Raw genomic sequence first — 23,397 nt, 5'->3', positions numbered from 1 at the left:
GGGTGGTGATTGGTATTTATGTTAAAGCCAAAACTTTAGGCTAATTTGGAAACTGACAAAACTCTGTCAATTCCTTGTAAAAATGTAGGATCTGCTCTCTGGCCTTCCAGAGACGCCTGGAGCCTCCATTTGCCTCAGAGTTTTCTGGAACTGAATTGCTTTTTTTCTCTCATTTTCAGGTCTTAGAAGAAAGAACCAAATGTCTGGAAGCAATTTGGGTGGGGGAGGGGGCATCTTGAGGCCTGCCCAGCCCTTTTCTCTTTGTTCAGCTTAGGCAATGGAGCCACAGCTGCCCACACAATTTGTATAATTGTCCCCAGAAACAAACTTCTAGAAAAACAATTGGCTTGCAAAGCATTCCAGACTCTCTGAACAGATAGATGATCAGAATCTGAAATGACTGTTTTTCATTAAGGAACTATTTCAAGAGGGGCTGTGATACCAAGAGAGCTGAAAGCCTGCCCTTAAACCCCTGATGGGGACTGAGAAAGAACTAAAGCGCTTGTGATTGTATATGTGACCAGAAACCACACCAGGCTCCATCATGACTAGTAAGCGTTCTGCACCTCGTATACCTCCTGACTCTTCAGTTCTCAGTTGGAATTAAGGTTGGCTCTCTTGGCTCCTGTCTGGCCCCTCTCCCACCCACAATGCAAACCACACTGAGTGACCAACAGCAGAAGGCCCAAAGCAGCCTCCCTAACAATGAGATGGGGCCAAGCTTGCTGCTGTAGCCTCCAACATACCAGCACCCCATTTGGTCTTTTACATGAGAAATTTCCATTTTGCTCAAGCTACTATTATTTTGTTTCTGTGACAAAATAAAAAATTCTTGCAAGCCTAGAAAGAAGCAGAATTAGGTGCAAACTGCTGGAAGTTCAGCAGTAATCTCACAAAAGTGAAAAGGCCCAGGTGGCTTTCTCTCCACATTCCTTTGGTGTGGATCACTCTCCTAGTCCTCTAGGCCTGTCTGCTCTGTGGCCTTCTCACAATTCAACTTCCTCTGTTCCTCCAAAAACCTCACCTTGACAACATATTTAACTGGTCTATCCAACCTTCAACCCTATGTGACTCTGTGGGTCCACAATGAAAACCAACCAACTACGGACATCTGACTCTTGGTTAAAATTCTCAGTAGAGAGAAATGGTCTCTGACCAGTCAGTGACTCACTGCTTAGGAGTTAAGTGCTGGTTCAGTCAACTCTGGGTAGTAGGAAAAACCTAATAACTGAGGGCCATGAAAAGGAGCAGTTTCTCTGGGAACTGACTCACGAGAGAAGGGACCGGCAAATCTAGGAAGGCAGCTTTCATGTCTTCACATAGATCTCATTGGCTCTTTGGCTTCTTTCTTTTCCAAGGTAACCCAAGTTTCTTCTGTGTGTACATCTCCTTTGATAGGGACGGTATGGTCAGGTGGGCTGGGTGGGATGAACTAGAGGAAGTGCTAGTGAGGTGGGGGGTTAGGGAAAATGAAGACTAATGCCCAAGATCAAAACTGGGGGAATAAAGTTTCACTGCCAAGTCCAAAGGTCATAGAAAGAGTGGAAAATTGGACGGGCACTGCCCAGGGTAGGAGCCAAAAGAACTGGAAAAAGGGAAATAAGCCAGGGAACAAGACCAGACTGGGCTTGGTGGCTGCTGAGAAAGAGCAGGCATAGAGCCTAGCTTCAATTGTCTTTCAACCTCGACTCCCGCACAGAAGGGTCACACCAAGGAAGACAGGGCTGTTTAAGTGATACCATGTATCATCAAGGAAAAAGGAGAACCAGGGCTTCTTAATCCAAGTTCACAACACCCCGTGTTGTACACAAGATTGTTAAAGGAACAGCGCCCCCCCAAAGGAGTTATTTTAAGGTCTGAATGTTGAATCTGGTCATCCAGAGTCAATCTGGTCACTGGCAATCTCTGCGGGCTCTCCTCGTCTCAGGGAAGGTCCTGAATGGCCGTGAGTCTCGGTCCCCCACCCCCGCTCCTTGCATACCCAGAGAGTCTCTGAAGCGCTGCTGCCATCTGAGCCGATTCCCCCCAAGAAGCGCCGGGCACTGGGCGTGGAAAAGGACGAGTAAACGCTGGAGGATGGCAGAGGGTCTAAGGGATGGATTAAAAGAGGGTGCAGTGATTGATGCCAAAGGGTTTCCCCGACTGGCTCAAATATTAACGCGAGGTTTCCCCGCTTCTTCATAATCCGTCAGTTTTGTTTTAGAGGAAAGCAAACGTGTTCCCGTCGCTCTATTTTGGGTACGGCTGAGTTCTGGGAACTAGTACAGCGCGGAGAGAGGATAACCGTGTGTCCCACCGCCCGGACGCAGACTAGAGACTTGGACTCTCCGCGCCCGTCGCAGACCCCGCCCCTTGGGGGGCCGCGGCGCGCCGGAGTGACGTAGCGCTGGTGCCGACGTCGCCAAGCCGAGCCCGGAAGGGGCGCGGGCCGGGAGAGGTGTCTCACGGCGTCGCTGCCGCGTCTCGGTCCCCATGGCGCTGTGGCGCGGCTCTGCGTACGCTGGCTTCCTGGCGCTGGCCGTGGGCTGCGTCTTCCTGCTGGAGCCGGAGCTGCCAGGCTCGGCGCTGCGCTCGCTCTGGAGCTCGCTGAAGCTGGGGCCCGCGCCCCCGAGTCCCGTCTCCCCCGAGGGCCGCTTGGCGGCCGCCTGGGACGCGCTGATCGTGCAGCCGGTCCGGCGCTGGCGCCGCGTGGCTGTGGGGTGAGTGCCTGCGGGGCCTGGGGGCCTCCCCCAGTTAGTGCGGGCACTGCGGGCCTCCGAGGTCCGCCTTGGAGGTCGAGCGGCTTGGGAGATGGGAGGTAGAGCCCGCGTGGAAACGGGTTCCCGGAGGTCCCTGGGAGGCGCTGCCCCTTTGATGAGAGGCGTTGGTCGTCCGGGTGGAACCAGGTTGGTCACCGCTGCAGGCATTCGCCAGACTTCTTTATCCGCTCAGCTGGCCTCCGTGCTCTTCTTGCATCCCAATAGGAACGGCCCTATAGCTTCTTGCAAATCCCGCTCAGCCTGACTACTTCATGTTCTAAGCCTCTTTCATTGTTCCAACTTTCAATCCCTCCTCCTCTTCTAGAGACTGTTCTTTTGCAGTCAGAGAGGCTTGATCTTACCCACTTTGACTGCCCTCTATCTCTTGCTTCTGAACTTCTTGAAGATGCGTGGTCTATGCCTTAACAACCGCCTTGTTTTCTCTTAACACCACACAGTGTGGAGACCACTAATCCGCTGCAACTCTTCTCAGATTTTCAAATTAAGCTGCCTTTTTTCTTTTTGCCTTTATTATCAACAATGCAGCCTCCCATGCCATGAACATGCCCTTCTCCTTGAAACTTTTTTTCTTCCCTTGACCAGTGACAATGCATATTTAAGCTTCTCCCAAATCACAGCGCCTCCTTTCTTTGTACTGTTTCCCGGGAATGTAATTATTCCCTTTAAGCCAACTAGTCCCTGTCTCGGTTGACTTGGCTTTCTTGACATCTCTTCAAAGGCACCACACAAAAGCAGGCCTTTTACAACAGGTACCCCAGTACTTCCTATGAGTGCTGAGGCAGGGGGGAGTAAAGTAGAAATTGTCCTGAAGATTAAGTGAAATGATCCATGTAATCTATCCAGCATAGTGTCTGCTTTAAAAAGCATTCAAATGTTAGCTAGTGTTTTTTATGTCAGCACATTTATTGGTTCTTCAAATGGATCTCCTTTTACTTGTTATTTCAATTTCAGGCCCTTTTCTTCTACCTTCTCACAAGCTTTTAAATTGGTCTCCTTTGCTTTATGTGAATTCATTCAAGGAATATTCATCAACTATGTGGTTAGTGTCAGATCTGTGCTAGGTTCTTAGGGTATGAGATGGGTGATAAAAGGTTCCTGCCTGCCTTGTTGAAAATAGATATTATTGTGTTAGTCTCCTTAGACTGCTAGAACAGAATTTCACAGACTGGGTGGCTTAAACAACAAAACTTTACTTTCTCATGATTCTGGAGGCTGGTAGTGCAAAATTGAGGTGTCAGCAGTGTTGAGTGCTGATGAGGCCTCACTTCCTAGCTTTCAGAGCACTCCCCTTTCTTACGTGGATACTAGTCCTCATTTAACTTTAAAAAACCTCATTTAACTTTACTTGTCACTTAATTCTAAAAAACCTCATTTAACTTCTTTAAAGACTCTATGTCCAAGTACCTTGGAGATTATGGTTTCAATATATGAATTTGGGGTGAAGGGGACACAATTCAATTCATAACAATTATGATTAGGAGAGGGAATGTCGCAAGAGGACCAGGCAGAAGCCTGAATGCCTTTTACAGCCTAATCTTGGAAACACAGAGGAACCCTTCTATCAGAGTCATAGATCCACCTGGTTTTAAAGGGGTAGGGAAGAGGTCAAACATACCTTGATGGAAGGAGCATCAATGTCACATTGTAAAAAGAACATGTGGGATGGAACATCTTGTTGTGACCATCTTGAAAATATATTCTACTACAGTGACATTCCTGGAATAGACCCTAGAGAAAAGTTAAGATTTCTCCAAAGATAGGAAAAGCCACCTAGGTAAGAGAACCAAATGTGGGAAAAAACATGATTTGAGAACAGTAAGTTGGCCCTTTTGGGGGGCAAGAATCTTACGGTAGAGAGATGTAAAGAGATAATGCTGAGAAAGGAAAGTTAGTCATGGAGAAGCCATAAAGCTTTATAAGCAGGTAAGTGATGCTAAATTCTTCACTGAAAATAGCTGGCAGTGGCTCAGTGAGTAGGGCACGAGCCACATACACCAAAGGTGGTGGGTTTGAGCCCAGCTCGGGCCTGCTAAACAACAATGACAGCTGCAACCAAAAAATAGCTAGGCATTGTGGTGAGTGCCTGTAGACCCAGCTATTTGAGACTCTGAAGCAAGAGAATCACTTAAGCCCAAGAGTTGGAAGTTGCTGTGAGCTGTGACACCATGGCACTCTACCAAGGGTGACATAGCAGATAGCTGGTAGAAATGTGAAGTGCAGATTCTGAGCAGTAATTCTAACCTGTTTTACTGCTTCACATCATTTTTGTGGGTAACACAAATCCATTGGTAATGTATGCATCACCCAAAGAGATTTTTAGCCCAAAGATGGGGATGTAGGGGGAGTAGGTGGGAGCAGGTGCTGTTGTACCAGAATCTCATTAGGGGAGTGGGGGAGCAGGATAGGTGTTATGGTTTAACTTTCAGAAGAATGTAAATCATACACTCTGTCTTTCATATACACACTCACACATTCAGAACATAATATGATTCATAAGGAGGAATGTCTTGAGACTAGTTAAGAGGCCCTTACAGGGTTTGTGTAAAGGGAGAAAAGAACCTGGACCAAGCTTGGCAACGGTGATGAAGAGGTGAGATTTGAGAGATATTTGGATAACAGGATGGATGTGGCAGAGTAAAGAAAGGCAGTCAGAAGTGCCAGGTAACAACCTTATGAGGTAGGCAGATCAAATATTATCATGCAGCCTTCACAGATGAGTAAACAGCTTCAATAAGATCGAAAGCTGTCAAATGCCAGCGGATACAACTTAAGCCCGGTCTTTCCCATTTTTGGTTCCATATTCATGCACACTATTGCCATTAAGAAAGATTAAAGAAAAAGGAAGAAGTTTCTAGAGGAAGGAAAGTTTGATTTCAGAGGAAGGGAAATATACCATTATTGTAGGATTTCAGATGTAGCTTCTCTGTCAGCTGCTGAAAATGAGAGGCTGGAGTTCAGGAGTATGTTGAGGAAAAACAGGGTTACAGACTTTGGAGACACCAGCACTTAGGTTGAAGCCACAGACTGGATAGGATGTCCCAGGAAGATAACATGAAGAAAAGGTAAAAAAAAAAAAAAAAAAAAAAAGAGAGAGAAAATAAAAGACAACAGTGGTGGCTGCAGTGGCTCATGCAGGCCAAGGCGAGAGGATTGTTTAAGCTCAGGAGTTCAAGACCAGCCCATCTCTATTAAAAATAGAGAAATTAACCAGGCATTGTCGCATGTGCCTATAGCCCCAGCTACTCTGGAGGCTGAGGCAGGAGGGTCGCTTGAACCCAGGAGTTTGAAGTTGCTCTGAGATAGGCTAATGCCACGGCACTGTAGCCTGGGCAAGGGTGGAATTCTGGGAGACACCAGTGTTTAAGGGGATGGTGGAAAGAGATCAGAGAAACCCACTACCACATTTTGCTAGGAAATGGGGCTCTTCCTCTGCCTTTACATTGGACTGTGCTGTGTTTTTTTCACTGGGTAAAAAGTAATGAAGTCTTCATCCTAACGTTAATTTGCCATGTGACTTGTTTTACCAGACCTTTGAAACCTATCTTGGTCTTCTCTTGTAGGAATTCTTTTTTTTTTTTGTGACAGAGTCTCACTATGTTGCCCTCAGTAGTGCCATGGTGTCACAACTCACAGCAACCTCAAACTCTTGGGCTTAAGCAGTTCTCTTTCCTTAGCCTCCCAAGTAGCTGGAACTATAGGGGCCCACCACAGCGCCCAGCTATTTTTTGGTTGTCGTTGGCCAGGGCTGTATTCGAACCCACCAGCCCCAGTGTATATGGCTGGCGCCCTAGCCACTGAGCTACAGACACTGAGCCAGAATTCTCCATTCTAGTTAACTCAGCATTCTTACTCTGTCCAAACACAAGGTTCGTCCCATCATCCAGTTTTGTTTGTGCAGGCTCCCGATGTGGGCTTCCATATCAAATAAATCTGGATTTGAATTTAAGCTCCTGCAGTCTGTGGCCTTCAGGGCATTAGCCCACAGCCTCACTTTTCTCAGCCGAAAGCAGGGAACCTGTGGCCTTATGGAAACTTGTGACCTTCCTGGTTTTTAAGTGTAGCCTTTTGACCTAACCCAAATTTTACAGAACAAATCCCTTTATTAAAAAGGGTACAACAGGGAAAGATAAAGCTTTTCTTGCCTCCTTTGGTGCTTAAAAAAGAACTATGTCAAAATCAAAAGGCCATGGGTTGCCCACACCCTGGAAGGCACATAATGTTAGAACTGGAAAGAACCTTAGAAAATATTTTACAGAAGGTGAAACAAGGGAAGTGATAAGAAACATCATTCTTGCCTTTGAGGAGCTTTCAGTCTAGAAGGGAGAACTCTGCTGGAGTATATTGAGGAACAACAGGATTGGGTTTTGGCATCCAGCATTTATTGCCTTGCCTCATTTACCTGTGTTTTCTCCAAAATCACTATAATCTTGCATGCATTTCTTACTGAAGTGTGAATAATGGCTATGTGTTAATTGAGGACGGTTTTGTCCTCTAGTTCTTTAACTTCCTATCTCCCTTTATTTCCCCTTGACATAATAATAAAGCACCGTAGGTTACATGCTTGTTTGCCTTTGGGGATGCTGTTAAGTAGAGAGAAAGATCCTACCTCTGGTTAAAGTATTATAACATACAACAAGAACAGATATGTAAAAGTACTTGTTTGGCATCTGAGATGCATGTATACTGTTCAGTGGGGGGGGTTTTTTAATTATAAAATGTTTTCTTCTATAAGATTGCCCTTTCCTCCTCCCTTGTCCTTCCTCTTTCCTCCCTTTCACCTCAGCACTCTGAGTCTCCATCTAGGGACTGGGGGCCATGGAGTGTCCGGTACAGACACCCAAGAGTTACTCCAGAATCCTCCCTCTCCCTTATACCCACATCTCCCTCAGTCCTCCTCTATTCCTGAATCCAGTGGGTCCCACCTCTTAAACCTCTCTCAGGTCCTTTCTCTCCTTCCCCTCCCTTGTCCGGAGGCCATGCTCACTTGCTTGCCTTATGGCACTGGTGTCTTCCTCGGATCACACAGGTGGGGATGTTATTGATGACCTGAGGAAGCCGTCAGACAGAGGGTTAGCCTGAAAACCTCAGAGCAGAGCTAGAGTGAAACCCCCTAGTCACGAATCTCTCTTTGGTGACCACTTGTCTCATCTCTGTGTCTTCATTCTTTATACTGCCTCCCTGGAAGATTGCCCCCCCCCCCCGCCAGTATTCCTAATGTGATTAGATAGGGAATGGAAAATGTTTCTATGGTAGTTTCATTTTTAGATTCAAAATTAGTTCTCACCTGTAATCCTGGCACTGTGGGAGGCCAAGGCGAATGGATAGCCTGAGCAAGAGCAAGACTCCATCTCTAAAAATAGCTTGGCATTGTGGTGGGCATCTGTAGTCTCAGCTACTTGGGAGTCTGAGGCAAGAAGATCACTTCAGCCCAAGAGTTCAAGGTTGCTGTGAGCTGTGATGGCACAGCATTCTACCAGGGGCAACAAAGTGAGAAGAAAATTAAAAAAAAAAAATAAGAAGAAGAATTTTCGGGCACCAGCCCCATATGCTAGAGGTGGTGGGTTCAAACCCAGCCCCAGCCAAAAAAGAAAAACAGAATTTTCACATGCACATTATTTAGAAAAGCATCTGTCCATTTCTATATGCTTTTAAGAGGAGACTGTCTATAAATTGTGCTGTATCCACACTTAATATCGTATATAGCCATTAATAAAATAGGAAATTTATGGTCATCCATCTCCACTGTACAGAATGACATCCCGAATAGGCAGAGGCAGGAAACAAAGGTGACCATGACGGGTGGGGGGGCGGTGCACAAAGACCTCGTTAACTATCCTGATTATCGGACCTTTCTCTGAGAAAAGAAAAGAGAGATTACTTTTAGCAAGACACTGAAAATATAAGCCAGAACTTCTCCCTATGCAGTCAGGAGAAGACATGCTGGACAGGCTGCACCAGACCACCTCCGCGCAGGGTGAGCATCCCTGATCTGCAAAACTTCCAGCACTGATCTGACGACACAAGTAGAAAAGTCCACCCATGAGTATTTAGCATAAACTTGTTTCATTCACAGTATTATTTCAAATGTTGTATAAAATTACCTTCAGGCCATGTGTGTAAGGTGTATATGAAACAAACGCATTTTGTGTTTAGACTTGGGTCCTATCCCTAAGACATCTCTTTATGGATATGGACAGGGCAAAGTGCACAGAGGGGCCATCCTTGGAACCCAGAGGCACCCCAGACTTGACAAGTCTTTAAGATCATCCCTGTGTGGGAGAGTCAGCAGGCAGGTGGGGCTGAGCCCTTTAAACTCCTGATTTGCAGTTAGATTAGGGAAGTTGGGCTGGGCTTAGTGGCTCACGCCTGTAATCCTAGCACTCTGGGAGGCCTAAGCAGGTGGATTGCTTGAGCTCACAGGTTCAACACCAGTCTGAGCAAGAGGGAGACCCTTTCTCTACTAAAAATAGAAAAACTGAGGCAAGAGGATCCCTCGAGCCCTAGTTGGAGGTTGCTGTGAGTTACGACACCACGGCACTCTACTCAGGGACACAGCTTGAGACTCTATCTCAAAAAAAAAATTAGGGAAGTTGGTTTGCCTGCCCTGGGGAGACAAAACGTGTTTTCCCTCCCCCCTTTCTAAGTGTATTATCAGCCTGTCGACAACTCACTACCGTATGTTCTGATTACCCAGCCTTTGCCTTTTGCCCAGTCTTTCTGGGGACTTGGGATTCTTTTAATTAGGTTTCAGCACCTTTGCATTGTGCATATACACTTTGTGTTAGAAATCAATAAAAGATTTCTGAGAAATCGGAGAGTCACTATGTTGTCTCAATCTGGTGCCCCGAGGGTGGCATGTTAGTCAGTGTCCGCCTCTCCAGGCTCCCCAGACTTTATTAAGTTAGCGTAGAGTCTCATTATATTCCCCCAGCTTTATCTTCTCCCCTGTTGACCCCCAACCCAGGTCAGGGTCCACAGGGAACCCTGACACATACTTATTCTGAAATCCAAAACACTTTCACTCGTAAGCACTTTGGATAAGGAGTACCCAACCTGTATTTTATAATTTCCATCAAGACAGCTGAGACAGCCTTCTAAGTTCTAGATCATTCCTGTGAACACCTTCCAAGTGATGAGTTGTTACAAGACACAGGTGTGCCTAAGTCCTCACAGCACCCCTCCAGGCTAAGGTGCAGGCTTTCCGCAGGGAGTATTCAGGCATTTAGATATTTAGTGCATCTTAATCACCATCCTCAGTTGTCTTTGGAGGGAAGACGACTGATACTTTTTTACCAAAATTTATATTTTGCCTTCCCTGCACCAAGCACTTTTCCTAAGTGTACACTAACTTATTTCATCTTTACAACAACTTCTTGCATTACTCAGCATTATTGCCGTATGATAGATGAGGAAATACAGAAACTAAAGTGACTTGCTCAGATCACATGGCCATGATGAATCCAGTTTGGCTCTGCCAGCATTTTCTCAGAAATGTTACATTATTATCATGATAGCTTTGTTCTGAAATGCTAAGAACTTGTCTTCTCACTTGGTAACTGGTAGCTTTGTAAAAGTTTCCCAGACTATTAAAAAGAGTGCTGTGTTCTGATCCTGATATACGTCCAGCAAAGTAATTTTCCTAAATAGCCACATGCACTTTACTTTTCAATTCTTGTTTCCAATTCACATCCCCTGGCTCTTCTGTTTGGATACAGTTCTCAGAAACACTTTACTATTGTTAAATGCAAAACAGCTGCCCAGTGCTTGGGCTTCCTTCTTTCACACTGTCTCTTTCCTCCTTCCAGAGTCAATGCATGTGTCGATGTGGTGCTTTCAGGGGTGAAACTCTTGCAGGCACTTGGCCTGAGTCCTGGAAATGGGAAAGATCACACCGTTCTGGGTTCAAGGAATGATTTGGAAGAAGCCTTCACTCACTTCCTGGGGAAGGGAGCAGCTGCTGAGCGCTTCTTCAGTGATAAGGAAGCTTTCCATGACATTGCCCAGGTGGCATCAGAGTTCCCAGGAGCCCAGGTATGTTCAGTTCACCAAAAGTAAATTAAGACATACTGGGAAAAGAGGCCTTTTTTATATGGTTCCTGGAAGCAGTCAAGCAACTTTTTCTTCCAGTTTGATCCAAGATGGTCATAGCTGGGAATTTAGTTCTGTAGCATATTTCTCTTTTTGGAAAACTCTGGTTCTGACCTTCCAATATATAGATGCCTTCCCAACTGAGACAAAATTTCCCCCAAAATGTCTCTAGACCAAGGGTGTCCAACCTTTTTTTTTCCTCTGCTGCTCATTGGAAGAATAAGGGTTGTTTTGGGCCACATTTTAAATACACAAACACTAACAAAACCCTAGGAGCAAAAAACAAGGTCTTTGCATACTTTTCTTGATATCTGACACCACAGATAAGCAACAAAAGCCTCACAAAATCAGCATGTAGCCCACTCGGGCTGGATACCCTTGCACATTGCCCGGGGTTTCTCGAGAGTGGAAGAGGATGGGAGCAGAATCACCCCTCTTTGTAAACAGCTGGTCCTGGTGGTTCTCAGACTTGAGCTTGCATCATTATCATTGCAGGTGTGGCTGCTGAAACCCAGATTCCTGGGCCTGCTTAGAGTTCTGATTCGCTACATGTGGGCTGGGACCCAAGAATCGACCTTTCCAGCATGTTTCATGATGGATGCTGCAAGTCTGAGAATCTCATTTTGAGAATCACTAGAAAGAACTTGACAGAGATAGAACCTTAGAGGTCTTCAAGCTAAGCTGGTGATCATAAACCAAGCCCTGGGGCCTGCATGGTCCGAGTGCTTCCTGCAGGCTCACACAGAGTGAGAGGCAGTGCTGGCTCTGGAGGCCCAATCACAGCTCTTCCCACCTCACCCCTACAGGCCTCTCAAGGAGCTGAGTTTTTGTTGTTTGGTTAAGTACCCCTCACCCTAAATTCTTCCTCACCTAAAAGTTTCCTTTGGCTAGTTGTAGCCAAAGAAGCTCTTTATACCATTTTCTTTCTTTTTTTTCTTGAGGCAGTAATCTGTCTCAAGAAAGTGATCCTTTTGCCTCATCTTTCCCAAGAAAGTGATCCTTTTGCCTAAGCTTCCCAGTCCTCAGCTCAAATTGACAGAGACCCACCACAACACCTGGCTGATTTTTCTATTTTTAGAGACAGAGGCCTCTCGTTCAGGCTGGTCTCCAGCTCTTGCCTCGCCTCCATGAGTGCTAGGATTATCGGCATGAGCCATTGTGCATGGCCTCTTCACGTCATTTTTAATTGGCATCTTTCACAGGCAAACCATTGTGACCACTTCTTTATTTTGATGACTTTTATGATTTTAAAGTTTTTGTCCTTTGAAGCTGTCTTTTTGGACATTAGAAGTGGGCCCAGGCTGGGTTTCTAAAGGAAAAAAACAGGCTCGGTGCCCATAGTACAGTGATTATGGCACCAGCCACATATACCAGAGCTGGCGGGTTTGAACCCAGCATGGGCCTGCTAAACAACAATGAGAACTGCAACAGAAAATAGCTGGGCATTGTGGTAGGTGCCTATAGTCCCAACTTGGGAAGCTGAGGGAAGAGAATCGCTTAAGCCCAAGAGTTAGAGGTTGCTGTGAGTTGTGATGCCATGGCACTCAACCAAGGGCAACATAGTGAGACTCTGTCTCAAAAAAACAAAAAAAAAAATTGGTAAAATTTTAGTTATCATTTTGACAGCCACACTCACCATGATATTCTAAACTCTTAGGTGAGAACCTTGCTACTGCTAACATGATGATGACTCTTCTGCTTAAAAGTATTTATGATCATCAATTTCTGTTCTACTTTATTAAGCTTTTTGATGGCCTAAATTATATCTTAACTTTGTAAAACCTAAAATGTAAATGTTGCTTACCTTAGGATAACACTTCAATTTGGTGCTTTCTTGAACCCCCCTTAAATTAAAAGCAAGTTGACTGATAAGTTAATAACCATTATATGAAAACTTTGAAATCTACTTCCTCCAAGATACTTCAGTAAATTGTTCTAGCCAGCATAGTTAAATAAAACATTAATTGATGTTAAAAGGTCAAATTTCAGCCTATATAACACAGAAAATTTTAAATTGTCTCTAGGAGGCTATTACTGTTAATACCTACTGAGAGGTTGGTCCGTACAGACTGGGGGTGAATGATGTCTAGCATCTAGAGTTGTTTATTTAAACTGTGCCTCTGCATGGGCTGAGACCAGGAAGGTGGGGTAGTACCTTCCAGGTGAGACTATTGATTAGGCTTCTCAACTTTCAACTTTCTTATTAGAACAGCAACCTTGGCCGGGTGCAGTGGCCCACACCTGCAATCCTAGCACTGTGGGAAGTCAAGGCAAGGGGATTGCTTGAGGTCAGGAGTTCAAGACCCAGCCTGAGCAAGTGTGAGACCCCCATCTCTACTTAAAATAGAAAAACTAGCTAGGCATTGTGGCAGGTGCCTATAGTCCCAGCTATTTGGGAGGCTGAAGCAGGGGATTGCTTGAGCTCAGGAGTTTGAGGTAGCCATGAGCTAGGCTGAGGCTGTGGCGCTCTAATGTGGACGATAGAGTGAGACTCTAGGAAAAAAAAAACCAAAACAACAGCAACCCTATCTCCTGTTTGTCAGTCTTCCAAGGCACATGGATCCATGCTTAGTCAGCAACATGGAATACCGACCTTGAAGTATCTTTTCTTCAGATCCTCAGTGGAGAGATGTGTTTTTAGGGGGAAAAATATTCTACTGTAATAGGGCCCATTACTTTTAGAATTTACTCCTAAGAAACCTGTGTATTTCCCAGCACATCCTTGTGTTTGTTTCTTTCTCAAAATTTAGCATCAGACATCTACTAAGCACTTAAAAAAGAAGACAGTCCCTACCCTGAAGGAGCTAGTCTGTACCCAGGTGCTACCAAGCAGATGAGCTACGTTAGGGGTTTGTTCAGGTTATAAGGGTAGGAAGGGATCTGTAATTCTGTCTGGTGAGGGCAGTTTGGGAGGCTAAAATGTCAGTGGGGAAAAGGGAACAGGGAAGGCGTCGCAAGAGAGGTGACATTGTAGCTGATTCTTCTAAGGTGATCAGGGGTTGACCTAGTCTAATATCTGAGAAAGAGAGGGTATCTTAAGGAAAGGAAACAGTTTGATTCAAAGGCAGAGACAAGACAGGAAGGCTAACTCAGACAGCTTCAAGCAGGGTGCAGAGGGAAGGGGAGGAGGTGGAGCAGAAAGGGAAGCATGGGTGAGATAAAGAATGGCCTTGTGTGTCTTATTTAAGGGTTAGATTTCAGTTCATTCTCATATACGCTGAGTGATTTTCAGGAAGAGAGTGACTTTTTCCTTCATTTTAGAAGGATTACAATGTAAAAGATAAGGTCTGTCTGGACTTTTCACATTTCCTGTGTCTTGCTGGGAAGCTCAGAGCCATATTTGATCTGTAGTGAAAGCAATCATACTAATTTTCTTGATTAGCTTATTTATTTTCTTTACCTTTCCCTGTTATCTGTTGTCTATTTCTGTGTCTTTCTGACCTCTTCTGTGTGTCCTTTGTTAGAAAATCACCTCAAAGTGTTCCTGGGAAAAAAATGGACTATAAACTAATTTTTTTAATTAAAAATTATTAAGCTTGATATGGTTGTGTTAAAATACTAATAGCTTCAAATTATTTTACAGCACTATGTAGGAGGAAATGCAGCTTTAATTGGACAGAAATTTGCAGGCAACTCAGATCTAAAGGTAGGTCAAAGTCCCAGATTAAAACTTCTGTCTTTCCTGAGAGTTTTTGAATAATCTTAGGAGAATGAATATTTGTTCTTGATTCAACTTGTGGGACACCTGCAATATGCCAGACCCTGTGCCTATGGTTAGGAAGCAATATAATAATGGTAGGATAGCTGTACTAAGTGTTTCTATGTGCCTGATGTTGTCTTTAGTACTTTATAGAGATTAGTCCTTGCAAAGACCCTATAAGGCTACTTGGTACTTTTGATGTACTGTTGTCCTTCACTTCTACATGAGGACACTTGAGGCATACAGGGGTTCACAGCTGGTAAGTAACAAAACTAGGATTTTAACCTAGGCAGTCTGATCCAGAAGCCCATGTTCTTAAATACTGCATCATGTAACAGTTAGGAGCATGTAGGCTCTGGAGTCAATACCTGAGACTTGGGATTGTGCAGGTGATGAGAAGGAGCACAGGTGAGCCTGGATCCAGAGTAGAAAAATGAAAGCTACTATATGGGAGTCAGTGGGGGAGTGTCTTCAGGTCTTAAACCGTTTGGTTAACTAGAATTAAAAATTATTTCTGCGTTCAAAATAACATTTAAATAAGAAGTTTCTTTGGCTTTGAGTGAAACAGGTCTGAATGGGGAGGCCAGCAAGGAGGTTAGCACTGTAGTACTGTAAGATGATTAAGGTTTATATTAGAGCAGCCAGAGAGGAGAAACCTAAGTATCTAAAACCTAACTACTGGGGGATCACTGGTTTGGCTGGTCCACGCACAGGGAACAAAGAAGAGAGGTTTAACAGAATTGATGTTGGAGTGAATAAACCTGAGAAGTGCAGAATGGTTGTGTCAGCTGATGGGAGTGAAGGGAACCATGAACAGTTCTCTGGTTTTGGGAACCAGCCTAAAAATAGAAAGATGGGTCAGAGGGATGGACTCAAAAGCCAGAGATGAACTCAGTAATTAAGATAGATTATCAGCAATTTCAGGGGGAAAATTCTATGAAGCCACTCTGTATACCAGGACGTGGGTGTGCTTTAGATTGAGAGAGTTTATTAAAGTGTTTATTAAACCTTAATAAGAATTAAGGTTCTCATGAACTATTAGAGTAGAAACCAGAAATTGTTGTAGTCATTATCCTTATAAATTATAATTAGCTCTCTAATAGAGAAGATTAGAAATTCCAGGGCTGGCTCGGCTCCTGTGGCTCAAGTGGCTAAGCCACATACACCTAAGGTGGCAGGTTCAAATCCAGCCCAGGCCCGCCAAACAACAATGACAGCTGCAACCAAAAAATAGCCAGGCATTGTGGCAGGCGCCTGTGGTCCCAGCTACTTGGGAGGCGGAGGCAGGATACTCACTTGAGCCCAGGAGTTGGAGGTTGCTGTGAGCTGTAATGCCACAGCACTCTACCCAGGGGGACAGCTTGAGGCTCTGTCTCAAAAAAAAAAAATTCCAGGGCTGATTTTTGGAAAAATTAGCAGTTAATGGGTAAAAGAGAAGAAAAGATGGTTCAAAAGGTCTTTAGAGGGAGCCAAAGCCTTTCACATCAAAATTCCAGAAGACTTTATGGATCTCTAAAAGGCTGCCCTCCTGATCCTAAGAAATAATTCTAGCCTCTGAGAAGGTGACATTCTGGAAGTTGTGAGTGAGTACAAGATTGACCTTTCAGTATAGACTTTGCCTGGGACCAGCATTTGCTCTTGGTCTTCAGAGAAGCTGGGCCTGGGACCAGTCTGAGTGGAAGTTGGAAAGAAAAGTGTTATCTGTTACTCAGTCCTCACAATTATTATCTTACGATTTTATAACCTTAAAGATAAAAAAGAGGTCCACGTACAGTGGCTCAAACCTCTTTTCCCAGCACTTTGGGAGGCCAAGGTAGGAAGATGGCTTTACATCAGCCTAGGCAACATAGCAAGACCCTGTCACTACAAAAATGGAAAAATTGGCTGGGCATGGTGGCATATATCTATAGTCTTAGCTACTCAGGAAGCTAAGAAGGGAGGATTGAAGCTCAAGCCCAGAAGTTCAAGGTTACAGTGAGCTATGATCATGCCATTGCACTCTACCTGGGTGACAGAGCAAGACCCTATCTTTAAAACAAATTAAAGGTAAATAAATCAAAATAAAGTGTAATTCTTATAGATGACATATAGTTGGGCTTGCTTTTTAATCCAATTTGATGATCACTACCTTTTAATTGGGGTGTTTATAGATCATTTACATTTAATGTGGTTATTGAAATATCAGGTTAGTTTTCAATCTGACATCGTGCTATTTATTTTTTACTTGTCCCACCTCTTTATATTCCTTTTTTCTTCTTTTTCTGTACTCTTTTGGATTTTTTTTTTATGATTTCTTCTTTTTTTTATTAACTGTTAGCTGTGTACATTAATGCAATCATGGGGTACAGTGTGATGTTTTGATACACAATTTGAAATATTTTTATCAAACTGGTTAACATAGCCTTTATGTCATTTTCTTAGTTATTGATGATTTCATTTTTGAAATGAATTCTTTGTTTTCTTAGAGATTCCTTTAAGGTTAATAGTATACATCTTTAGCTTATGACAATCTGCTTTCAAGAGATATACCACAATGTATACTGTAAGAATTTATAATAGTGTACTAGCATACCTTAGAGCAGGGGTCCTCAAACTTTTTAAACAGGGAGCCAGTACACTGTCCCTCAGACCGTTGGAGGGCCGGACTGTGGGCCCTGGGACGAGTCAGCTGCTACACAGGACCAGCAGCAGCTGCAAAAACACCCAGCGGGTCGGATAAATGTCCTAGACAGGCTGCATGTGGTCCGTGGGCCATAGTTTGAGGACACCCGCCTTACTGCACATTTAGTTTCAGACCCCTGCCACAAAGGAAATATCACAGTAAAACAAGTCATACAAATATTTTGGTTTCCCAGTACATATAAAAGTTATGTTTGCCCTATAGTTTAGTCTGCTAAGTGTGTAACAGCATTATGTCTAAAAAAATTTATAGACCATAAAATACTTTATGGCTAGAAAATGCAAACAAATCATCTGAGCCTTCAGATAGGATCTATCACACTGGGGTTAGGATTTCAACATCTGAATTTGGGGGCAACACATTCAGTCCGTAGCAGAGACTGGGATACAGTGCATAGACACCTAAAAACTGTGACTTGTCACAGAGATCTTTGTCAGCCTCTCATTTCTGGGTATGTTGTGGCTGTACCCTCCAAAGGCCTATGCCCTGGTAATAGCCCTTCTGTTGCATACCCCCAAACCAAGAACTCTCGGAATCAGGTTTGGATTTCAATATTCTGTTGGAATGAATAGAACTGACCTGACTGTACTGTTCCCAGTTACTGCTGAGATTTTGCAGGCAGAGGAACATGTCTTCTGATGGACTCGTTATGTTGTTTCCAGGTTCTTCTTTGTGGTCCAATTGGTCCAAAGCTGCATGAACTTCTTGACAACAATGTATTTGTTCCACCAGAGTCATTGCAGGAAGTGGATGAGTTCCACCTCATTTTAGAGTATCAAGCAGGTAAGGAAACAAGTGAGCAATGGTGGTAAGACTGGTCAGGGGGACAGTGTGTTGTCATCCTGGCCTGTGACTGTACCAGAAATCGATCTGTATAAATTAGCAAGATTCCATTTTTGCCATACCACAGGTTTCCGGACCCATTGGTTCCTCTGAGCTGATAATAGAAAGTGATACAGTATATTAATAACATCAAAGAAAATTCCCAGGTCTACAAACAGAACTACCCCAAGCCCAAGAGAAATAAGGCTCTAAAAAAGCAGGCATTTTGAATGAAAATGAAAATTGTTAAAAGTTTTAGATTTTGACGTATAGGAAGTTTTTCTTTATTACTGAGAAAAGAGAAAGGCAAATACAATTTGTTCACCTGTGCCTAGGCTTTTCTGGCTGACTGTTCCAGATTACTTAGGATTGATTCCAGGATGCTGGCAACTGCAGTTGCTTTCTAAGCAGCCTGGTCAGTAATAAAGCAGTACTTAATACTCTGCAGTGAACTACTTCCACATCAGACAATTAAGAGAGCCTCCCCTACTGGAGTAATTAACTTTAAGGTAAGATAGGAGCTGTAGTGTTTCTTGAAAGTCATGCCTTTCTGTAGGTATAAAAAGAAATTGTTTCCTGTTTCTGGCTCTCTTTGGGTGCTTAGTAGAATCAGCAGGGAACTTAGGAAGGCAGGTGCTGAAAATTAAGGGCACAGTGTTGAAGTCAGCAATTCACATTTAACGATACAGAAGTTTTGAGTTTCTCTCAGTTTTCAATTCCCCAGGCGGGAAATAAAAGTTACAGTTTTTATTACCAGAACATTGTGGTAATGATTAAGAGGCTGATGTATGTAACCATTGTGAGCTGCTCAGAAAAGCATGACCTTGACTGTGGACTGGAACATTTAGAACAGCTAAGGTGTGCCTGTGAGGTGCCAGTGCCACCAGTTCCAGATTCAGTTCACGTCCATTTCCATTGGCACTTACAGTGTGAACTGGAGACCTTTGCAGCTTCTGGTTTCTGTCATTTTCCTGTAGAGTGGAGAGCCCAGTGTCTTCAGCAGGCCTTTGATGTTGTACTGCTCAGCTGTGCTTCATGTGTAGTAATGGAGATGGCACAGTTTATCTCAAAAGGAGATTTTCTCCATCCTTCACACATGAATTTGTCTTTCCTATGCCTTATTTTCTTAGTACAAAGTTGTGGCCTTCCATTAAGCTTTATTTTCCTAAGCTCCAGGAGGGAACAAAATCTGGTGGCAGACTCCTCAGTCAGCCCTCATAAGAAATCCATCCCCAACTTCTCTCAAACCTAGATGGGTAAATTCCAAAAAGATTTATCAATTTTGTTTTCCCGGCTCGGCGCCTGTGGCTCAAGTGGCTAAGGCGCCAGCCACATACACCTAAGGTGGCGGGTTCGAATCCCCAGCCCGGGCCGCCAAACAACAATGATGGCTGCAACCAAAAAATGGCCAGGCGTTGTGGCGGGCGCCTGTGGTCCCAGCTACTTGGGAGGCTGAGGCAGGAGACTCCCTTGAGCCCAGGAGTTGGAGGTTGCTGTGAGCGTGATGCCATGGCACTCTACCCAGGGGGATACCTTGAGGCTCCATCTCAAAAAAAAAAAAAAAAAGAAAAATTTGTTTTCCCATTCTCTCCAAACAAACCTCCATAGAAAAGCCCGTTTTCAGAGTTGGGCTGGGACTTCAGTGAGTCACCACACAGTTTTGCTGACTTACTGTTCGAAGGGCAGGATGATAATTGGAGAGAAGGGATTGCTTGCCAAAATAAATACAAAGCTTTGTGAGAAAAGAGGGGCGCGAACTGCTATTTCAGTCTGAGTTTCAATCTGCTTGCTTCTCAGGCCCCTTCATCAGCCCTATGTCCCATGGGACCGGTGAGCAGCTCTCCACATCTCTCCTTGTCCTGGCCTTGTGGAAGTTGGTTTATTTTTGCCTCTGTCACTTTCATGAACAAATCAATGGATTTTGGCTTGGTGCCTGTGACTCAAGTGGCTAAGGTACCAGCCACATACACCTAAGGTGGCAGGTTCAAATCCAGCCTGGCCCACCAAACAGCAATGACGGCTGCAACCAAAAAATAGCTGGGCATTGTGGTGGGTGCCTGTGGTCCCAGCTACTTGGGAGGTGGAGGCAGGAGACTCGCTTGAGCCCAGGATTTGGAGGTTGCTGTGAGCTGTGATGCCATAGCACTCTACCCAGGGTGACAGCTTGAGGCTCTGTCTCAAAAAAAAAAAAAAAATCAACGGATTTTGAATTCAGTGTGGCTCTTTCCTCCTGGGTTGTTAGGCTGTATTTCCTAGCACTGTCACTATTTAAGTCAGGTCCTTGTCTTGCTTTCTAGAGGATACCAATGTATTTTTCCTGTTATACAGAGTCTTGTTAATTTGGGGAATGTTGGATTTGGACTTCATTCCAATATTTTTTGTTGCCATGGGCATGTAGGGTCATCAGTCTGTTCTTTTATTCAGTTGTTCTTTTGCTGATTCATTCACATGGCTGCATGCCAAGCACAACATGAGCTAGTAGGAATACGGTGATGGACGATAACATGGACGCTGTCCTCAGCTATGGTTTACTGCTTGAGATGGACACTTGAACAAATTACTGCAAAATTATGTGCCCAGTCCTATGATAGGGGACAGTGGTGGCCCAGGAAGAAAAGAATTAAGTCTGCTTGGGAGTATGGAGTTAGGGAAGGCTTCACATTGGGGGTGGAGCCATATAAGAACTTGGTCTAGAACAGTCGTTACTCCAAAGCAGCTAGAGCAGCCAGGTATTCTTACCCTTATGATGAGGTGCCCAGAAACCAGCAGTGGGCAGCATGAAAGAGGAGCTATATTCAGCTTGGCTCTTGAGACTTCAGCCTGGGTAGGTTCCAGTTAAATAAAAGGTGTTCAGGGCACTGCTATGAGCTGGAACATGCTTTGAAAAAAAGCAGCCCATCCTGTCCATAGGGCACATGCGGTATGTGCTGCGTGCTGGTGTTTGGAAGTCATACCTGCTCTGTGACTGTCTCCTGTGGTTGAGAGCTCCATGGACCGTAGAGTTCTCCTGGAACTCAGGAGGAGCTGATTACCTTGAGAAGGGCATATGGCATCCATGCTTTGTTTCTCTTGCCTTGTTGGGTTTGGGTTTAGGTTTTTGGTTTGTTTCCTGTAGCGCCCCACTGACCGTAGGCTATTGTAGCTTAGATCCACTTAGCCAGAAGCCAGCCCACTCAGAGTCAAGGCTCCTGTCAAGGCGTCTGAAAGCTCCCACAGCTAGGAGACTTAAAGCCTCTTCCTTTTCTTCCCATTGTGTTGACTGGGCTTTTCTAGGGGAGCAGTGGGGCCAGTTAAAAGCTCCCCATGCGAACCGATTCATCTTCTCTCACGACCTCTCCAATGGGGCCATGAATATGCTGGAGGTGTTTGTGTCTAGCCTGGAGGAGTTTCAGCCAGACCTGGTGGTCCTCTCTGGATTGCACATGATGGAGGGACAAAGCAAGGAGCTGCAGAGGAAGAGACTGTTGGAGGTAATAGCACTGTTATACCATTTCACAGACCTCAGCTGGCGTGTCTTCAGGTGTCAGCCTCTTGGGCCTCTGTAGCTTGTGCTGCCTTGCCTTAGGTCCTGGCCTCCCAGGGGCACACCATGGCAGCTGGCTGTGAAGTTAGCCTCCCTCTCCAGTGAGGCACTTCCCTGTACCCCTCCAGATGTGCACAGCAGCTCAAGTGGGGCAGGTCAGAGCATCTTCTTGCCTGAGCCTCTGCACTCTGTGCTGAGTGGAACGTGCCTGCGAGCTGCAGGGTTTGTAGTCTTTGTCCTTCGTGCTGTCTGTATCATCTCACTCCCTGGCAACTGTGTTGCAGTTCCTACGCATCTGTGCGAGTTGAAGCCAGCTGCTCAGTCTAGGTCACAGGAATAGACTGGCAACATGAATGTACAGGGGCAGATCTCTGTCCTCTCTGATTAGATGACCCTGGTGGCTCTCTGCACATCCCACTCTTCTCTGTTGGGAAAAGTATCCCTTGTCCACAGAGGCATTGGGAGACCCACATTGCTTGTAGCTTTTGTGAGGATATAAAGAAGGCTGTTCCCAAGGGGCATTACCTCTTGGGACCTGATCTTTTCTTCCCTCCTGCCTGACCTCCTAACAGCAGTTCTGTCCTCCTCTCTTTGCAGGTTGTAACCTCCATTTCAGATATCCCCACGGGTATCCCAGTGCACCTAGAGCTGGCCAGTATGACCAATAGGGAGCTCATGAGCAGCATCGTGCATCAGGTAACCAACCACATGGGCAGCACCTGGGGCCATTGTTCACCTGGATCCTCATAGGCCTTGAGGGAAGCTGCTGTCTGTATATCTGAGCTCAGGGACTGGCTCACTGAAATGTAGGTTTGTGTCATTCAAATCAAGTCCAAGGAAGGATCCAGAACTATTGTGGAACAGGACCTTCTACTAGGTTAGAAATACAGTAGTGTAATTGCTAGATTCATGGGTCATATTTCTCCCTCTGGAATGGTCAAGTTAAAAGTGAATGGCTTGGGTGGTGCCTGTGGCTCAAAGGAGTAGGGTGCTGGCCCCATATGCTGGACGGAGGTGGCGGGTTCAAACGCAGCCTGGCCAAAAACTGAAAAAAAAAAAAAAAAAAGTGAATGGCTTATTGCAATAGAGCTCATAGGAGAAAATGAAAAGTCCAGCTCAGCTACCTTCAGTTAAACTTGAAGAGGCTCCAAGGAAAGTAACTTTGGGGAATGTCACTCCCCTACAAGCCATCTAGTTGTCCTACTCCTGCCTTTGAACACAGCAGTGATTAGGATAAATCTGAGCAAGGGGGACTTGAACAGAGGTTTTGAAGACCTGGGTGGCATACCGGCTTTGCCCTCACTGTCTTCATTAACTTAAACAAGTTACTTCACCTGTCATCTTACTGTTAGTAACCCTTTAAATTTATCACATAGGGTTCAAAAACCCCAGAATTTCAGGATACACAATGAAGTCTTCTCTTTCTGGTTCCCGCCTTTCTTCTCCTGTTCCGAGTCTTAGGAATCTCCTATCTAATTTCATCTGTGTCCTTCCAGAGTTCTTGTGTACATGTATAAGAAAATACAGGAATATATTTTTGTTTTTCATCCCTTTTTCCCCAAAAAGGTATTATAGCACAGTAAATCACTATTCTGCACTTTGCCTGTGTCATTAATATGGAGAATGTCCTCAGGCTTTTCATAGCACATGATTAAAATGAATGTGAACATCCCTCGGTTTATTTACCTACCACTTCTTTTTTTTGTTCTGTTTTGTTTTCTAATTAATTTTTATTAAATTGTAACATTGTACATTGATGCATTTATGGGGTACAGGGTACTGCTTCAATATACAATATGAAATGTTTACATTGAACTAAGTAACA

General features: G+C 44.6%; 1 protein-coding gene across 2 annotated transcripts in view; it reads left to right on the top strand.

The window, feature by feature from the left end:
• The first annotated feature begins 2,386 nt into the window (after positions 1 to 2,386).
• Positions 2,387 to 23,397, top strand: part of ADPGK (ADP dependent glucokinase) — a 27,387-nt gene continuing 6,376 nt past the window's right edge. For both annotated transcript variants that reach the window (XM_023510108.1, XM_003784485.3), the window contains exons 1-6: positions 2,387 to 2,699; positions 10,565 to 10,790; positions 14,431 to 14,493; positions 17,890 to 18,010; positions 21,323 to 21,519; positions 22,170 to 22,268. In XM_023510108.1, coding sequence (XP_023365876.1) covers positions 2,473 to 2,699; positions 10,565 to 10,790; positions 14,431 to 14,493; positions 17,890 to 18,010; positions 21,323 to 21,519; positions 22,170 to 22,268 — 933 coding nt within the window. In that variant the 5' untranslated portion in view covers positions 2,387 to 2,472. The remainder of the gene's footprint in view (positions 2,700 to 10,564; positions 10,791 to 14,430; positions 14,494 to 17,889; positions 18,011 to 21,322; positions 21,520 to 22,169; positions 22,269 to 23,397) is intronic.

This window comes from Otolemur garnettii, unplaced genomic scaffold (genome assembly GCF_000181295.1).
Source record: "Otolemur garnettii isolate 467f Iridium unplaced genomic scaffold, OtoGar3 scaffold00011, whole genome shotgun sequence".
Lineage (NCBI taxonomy): Eukaryota > Metazoa > Chordata > Mammalia > Primates > Galagidae > Otolemur > Otolemur garnettii.
The sequence above is the reverse complement of the archived record's forward strand: the minus strand, read 5'-3'. Positions and strand labels throughout refer to the sequence as shown.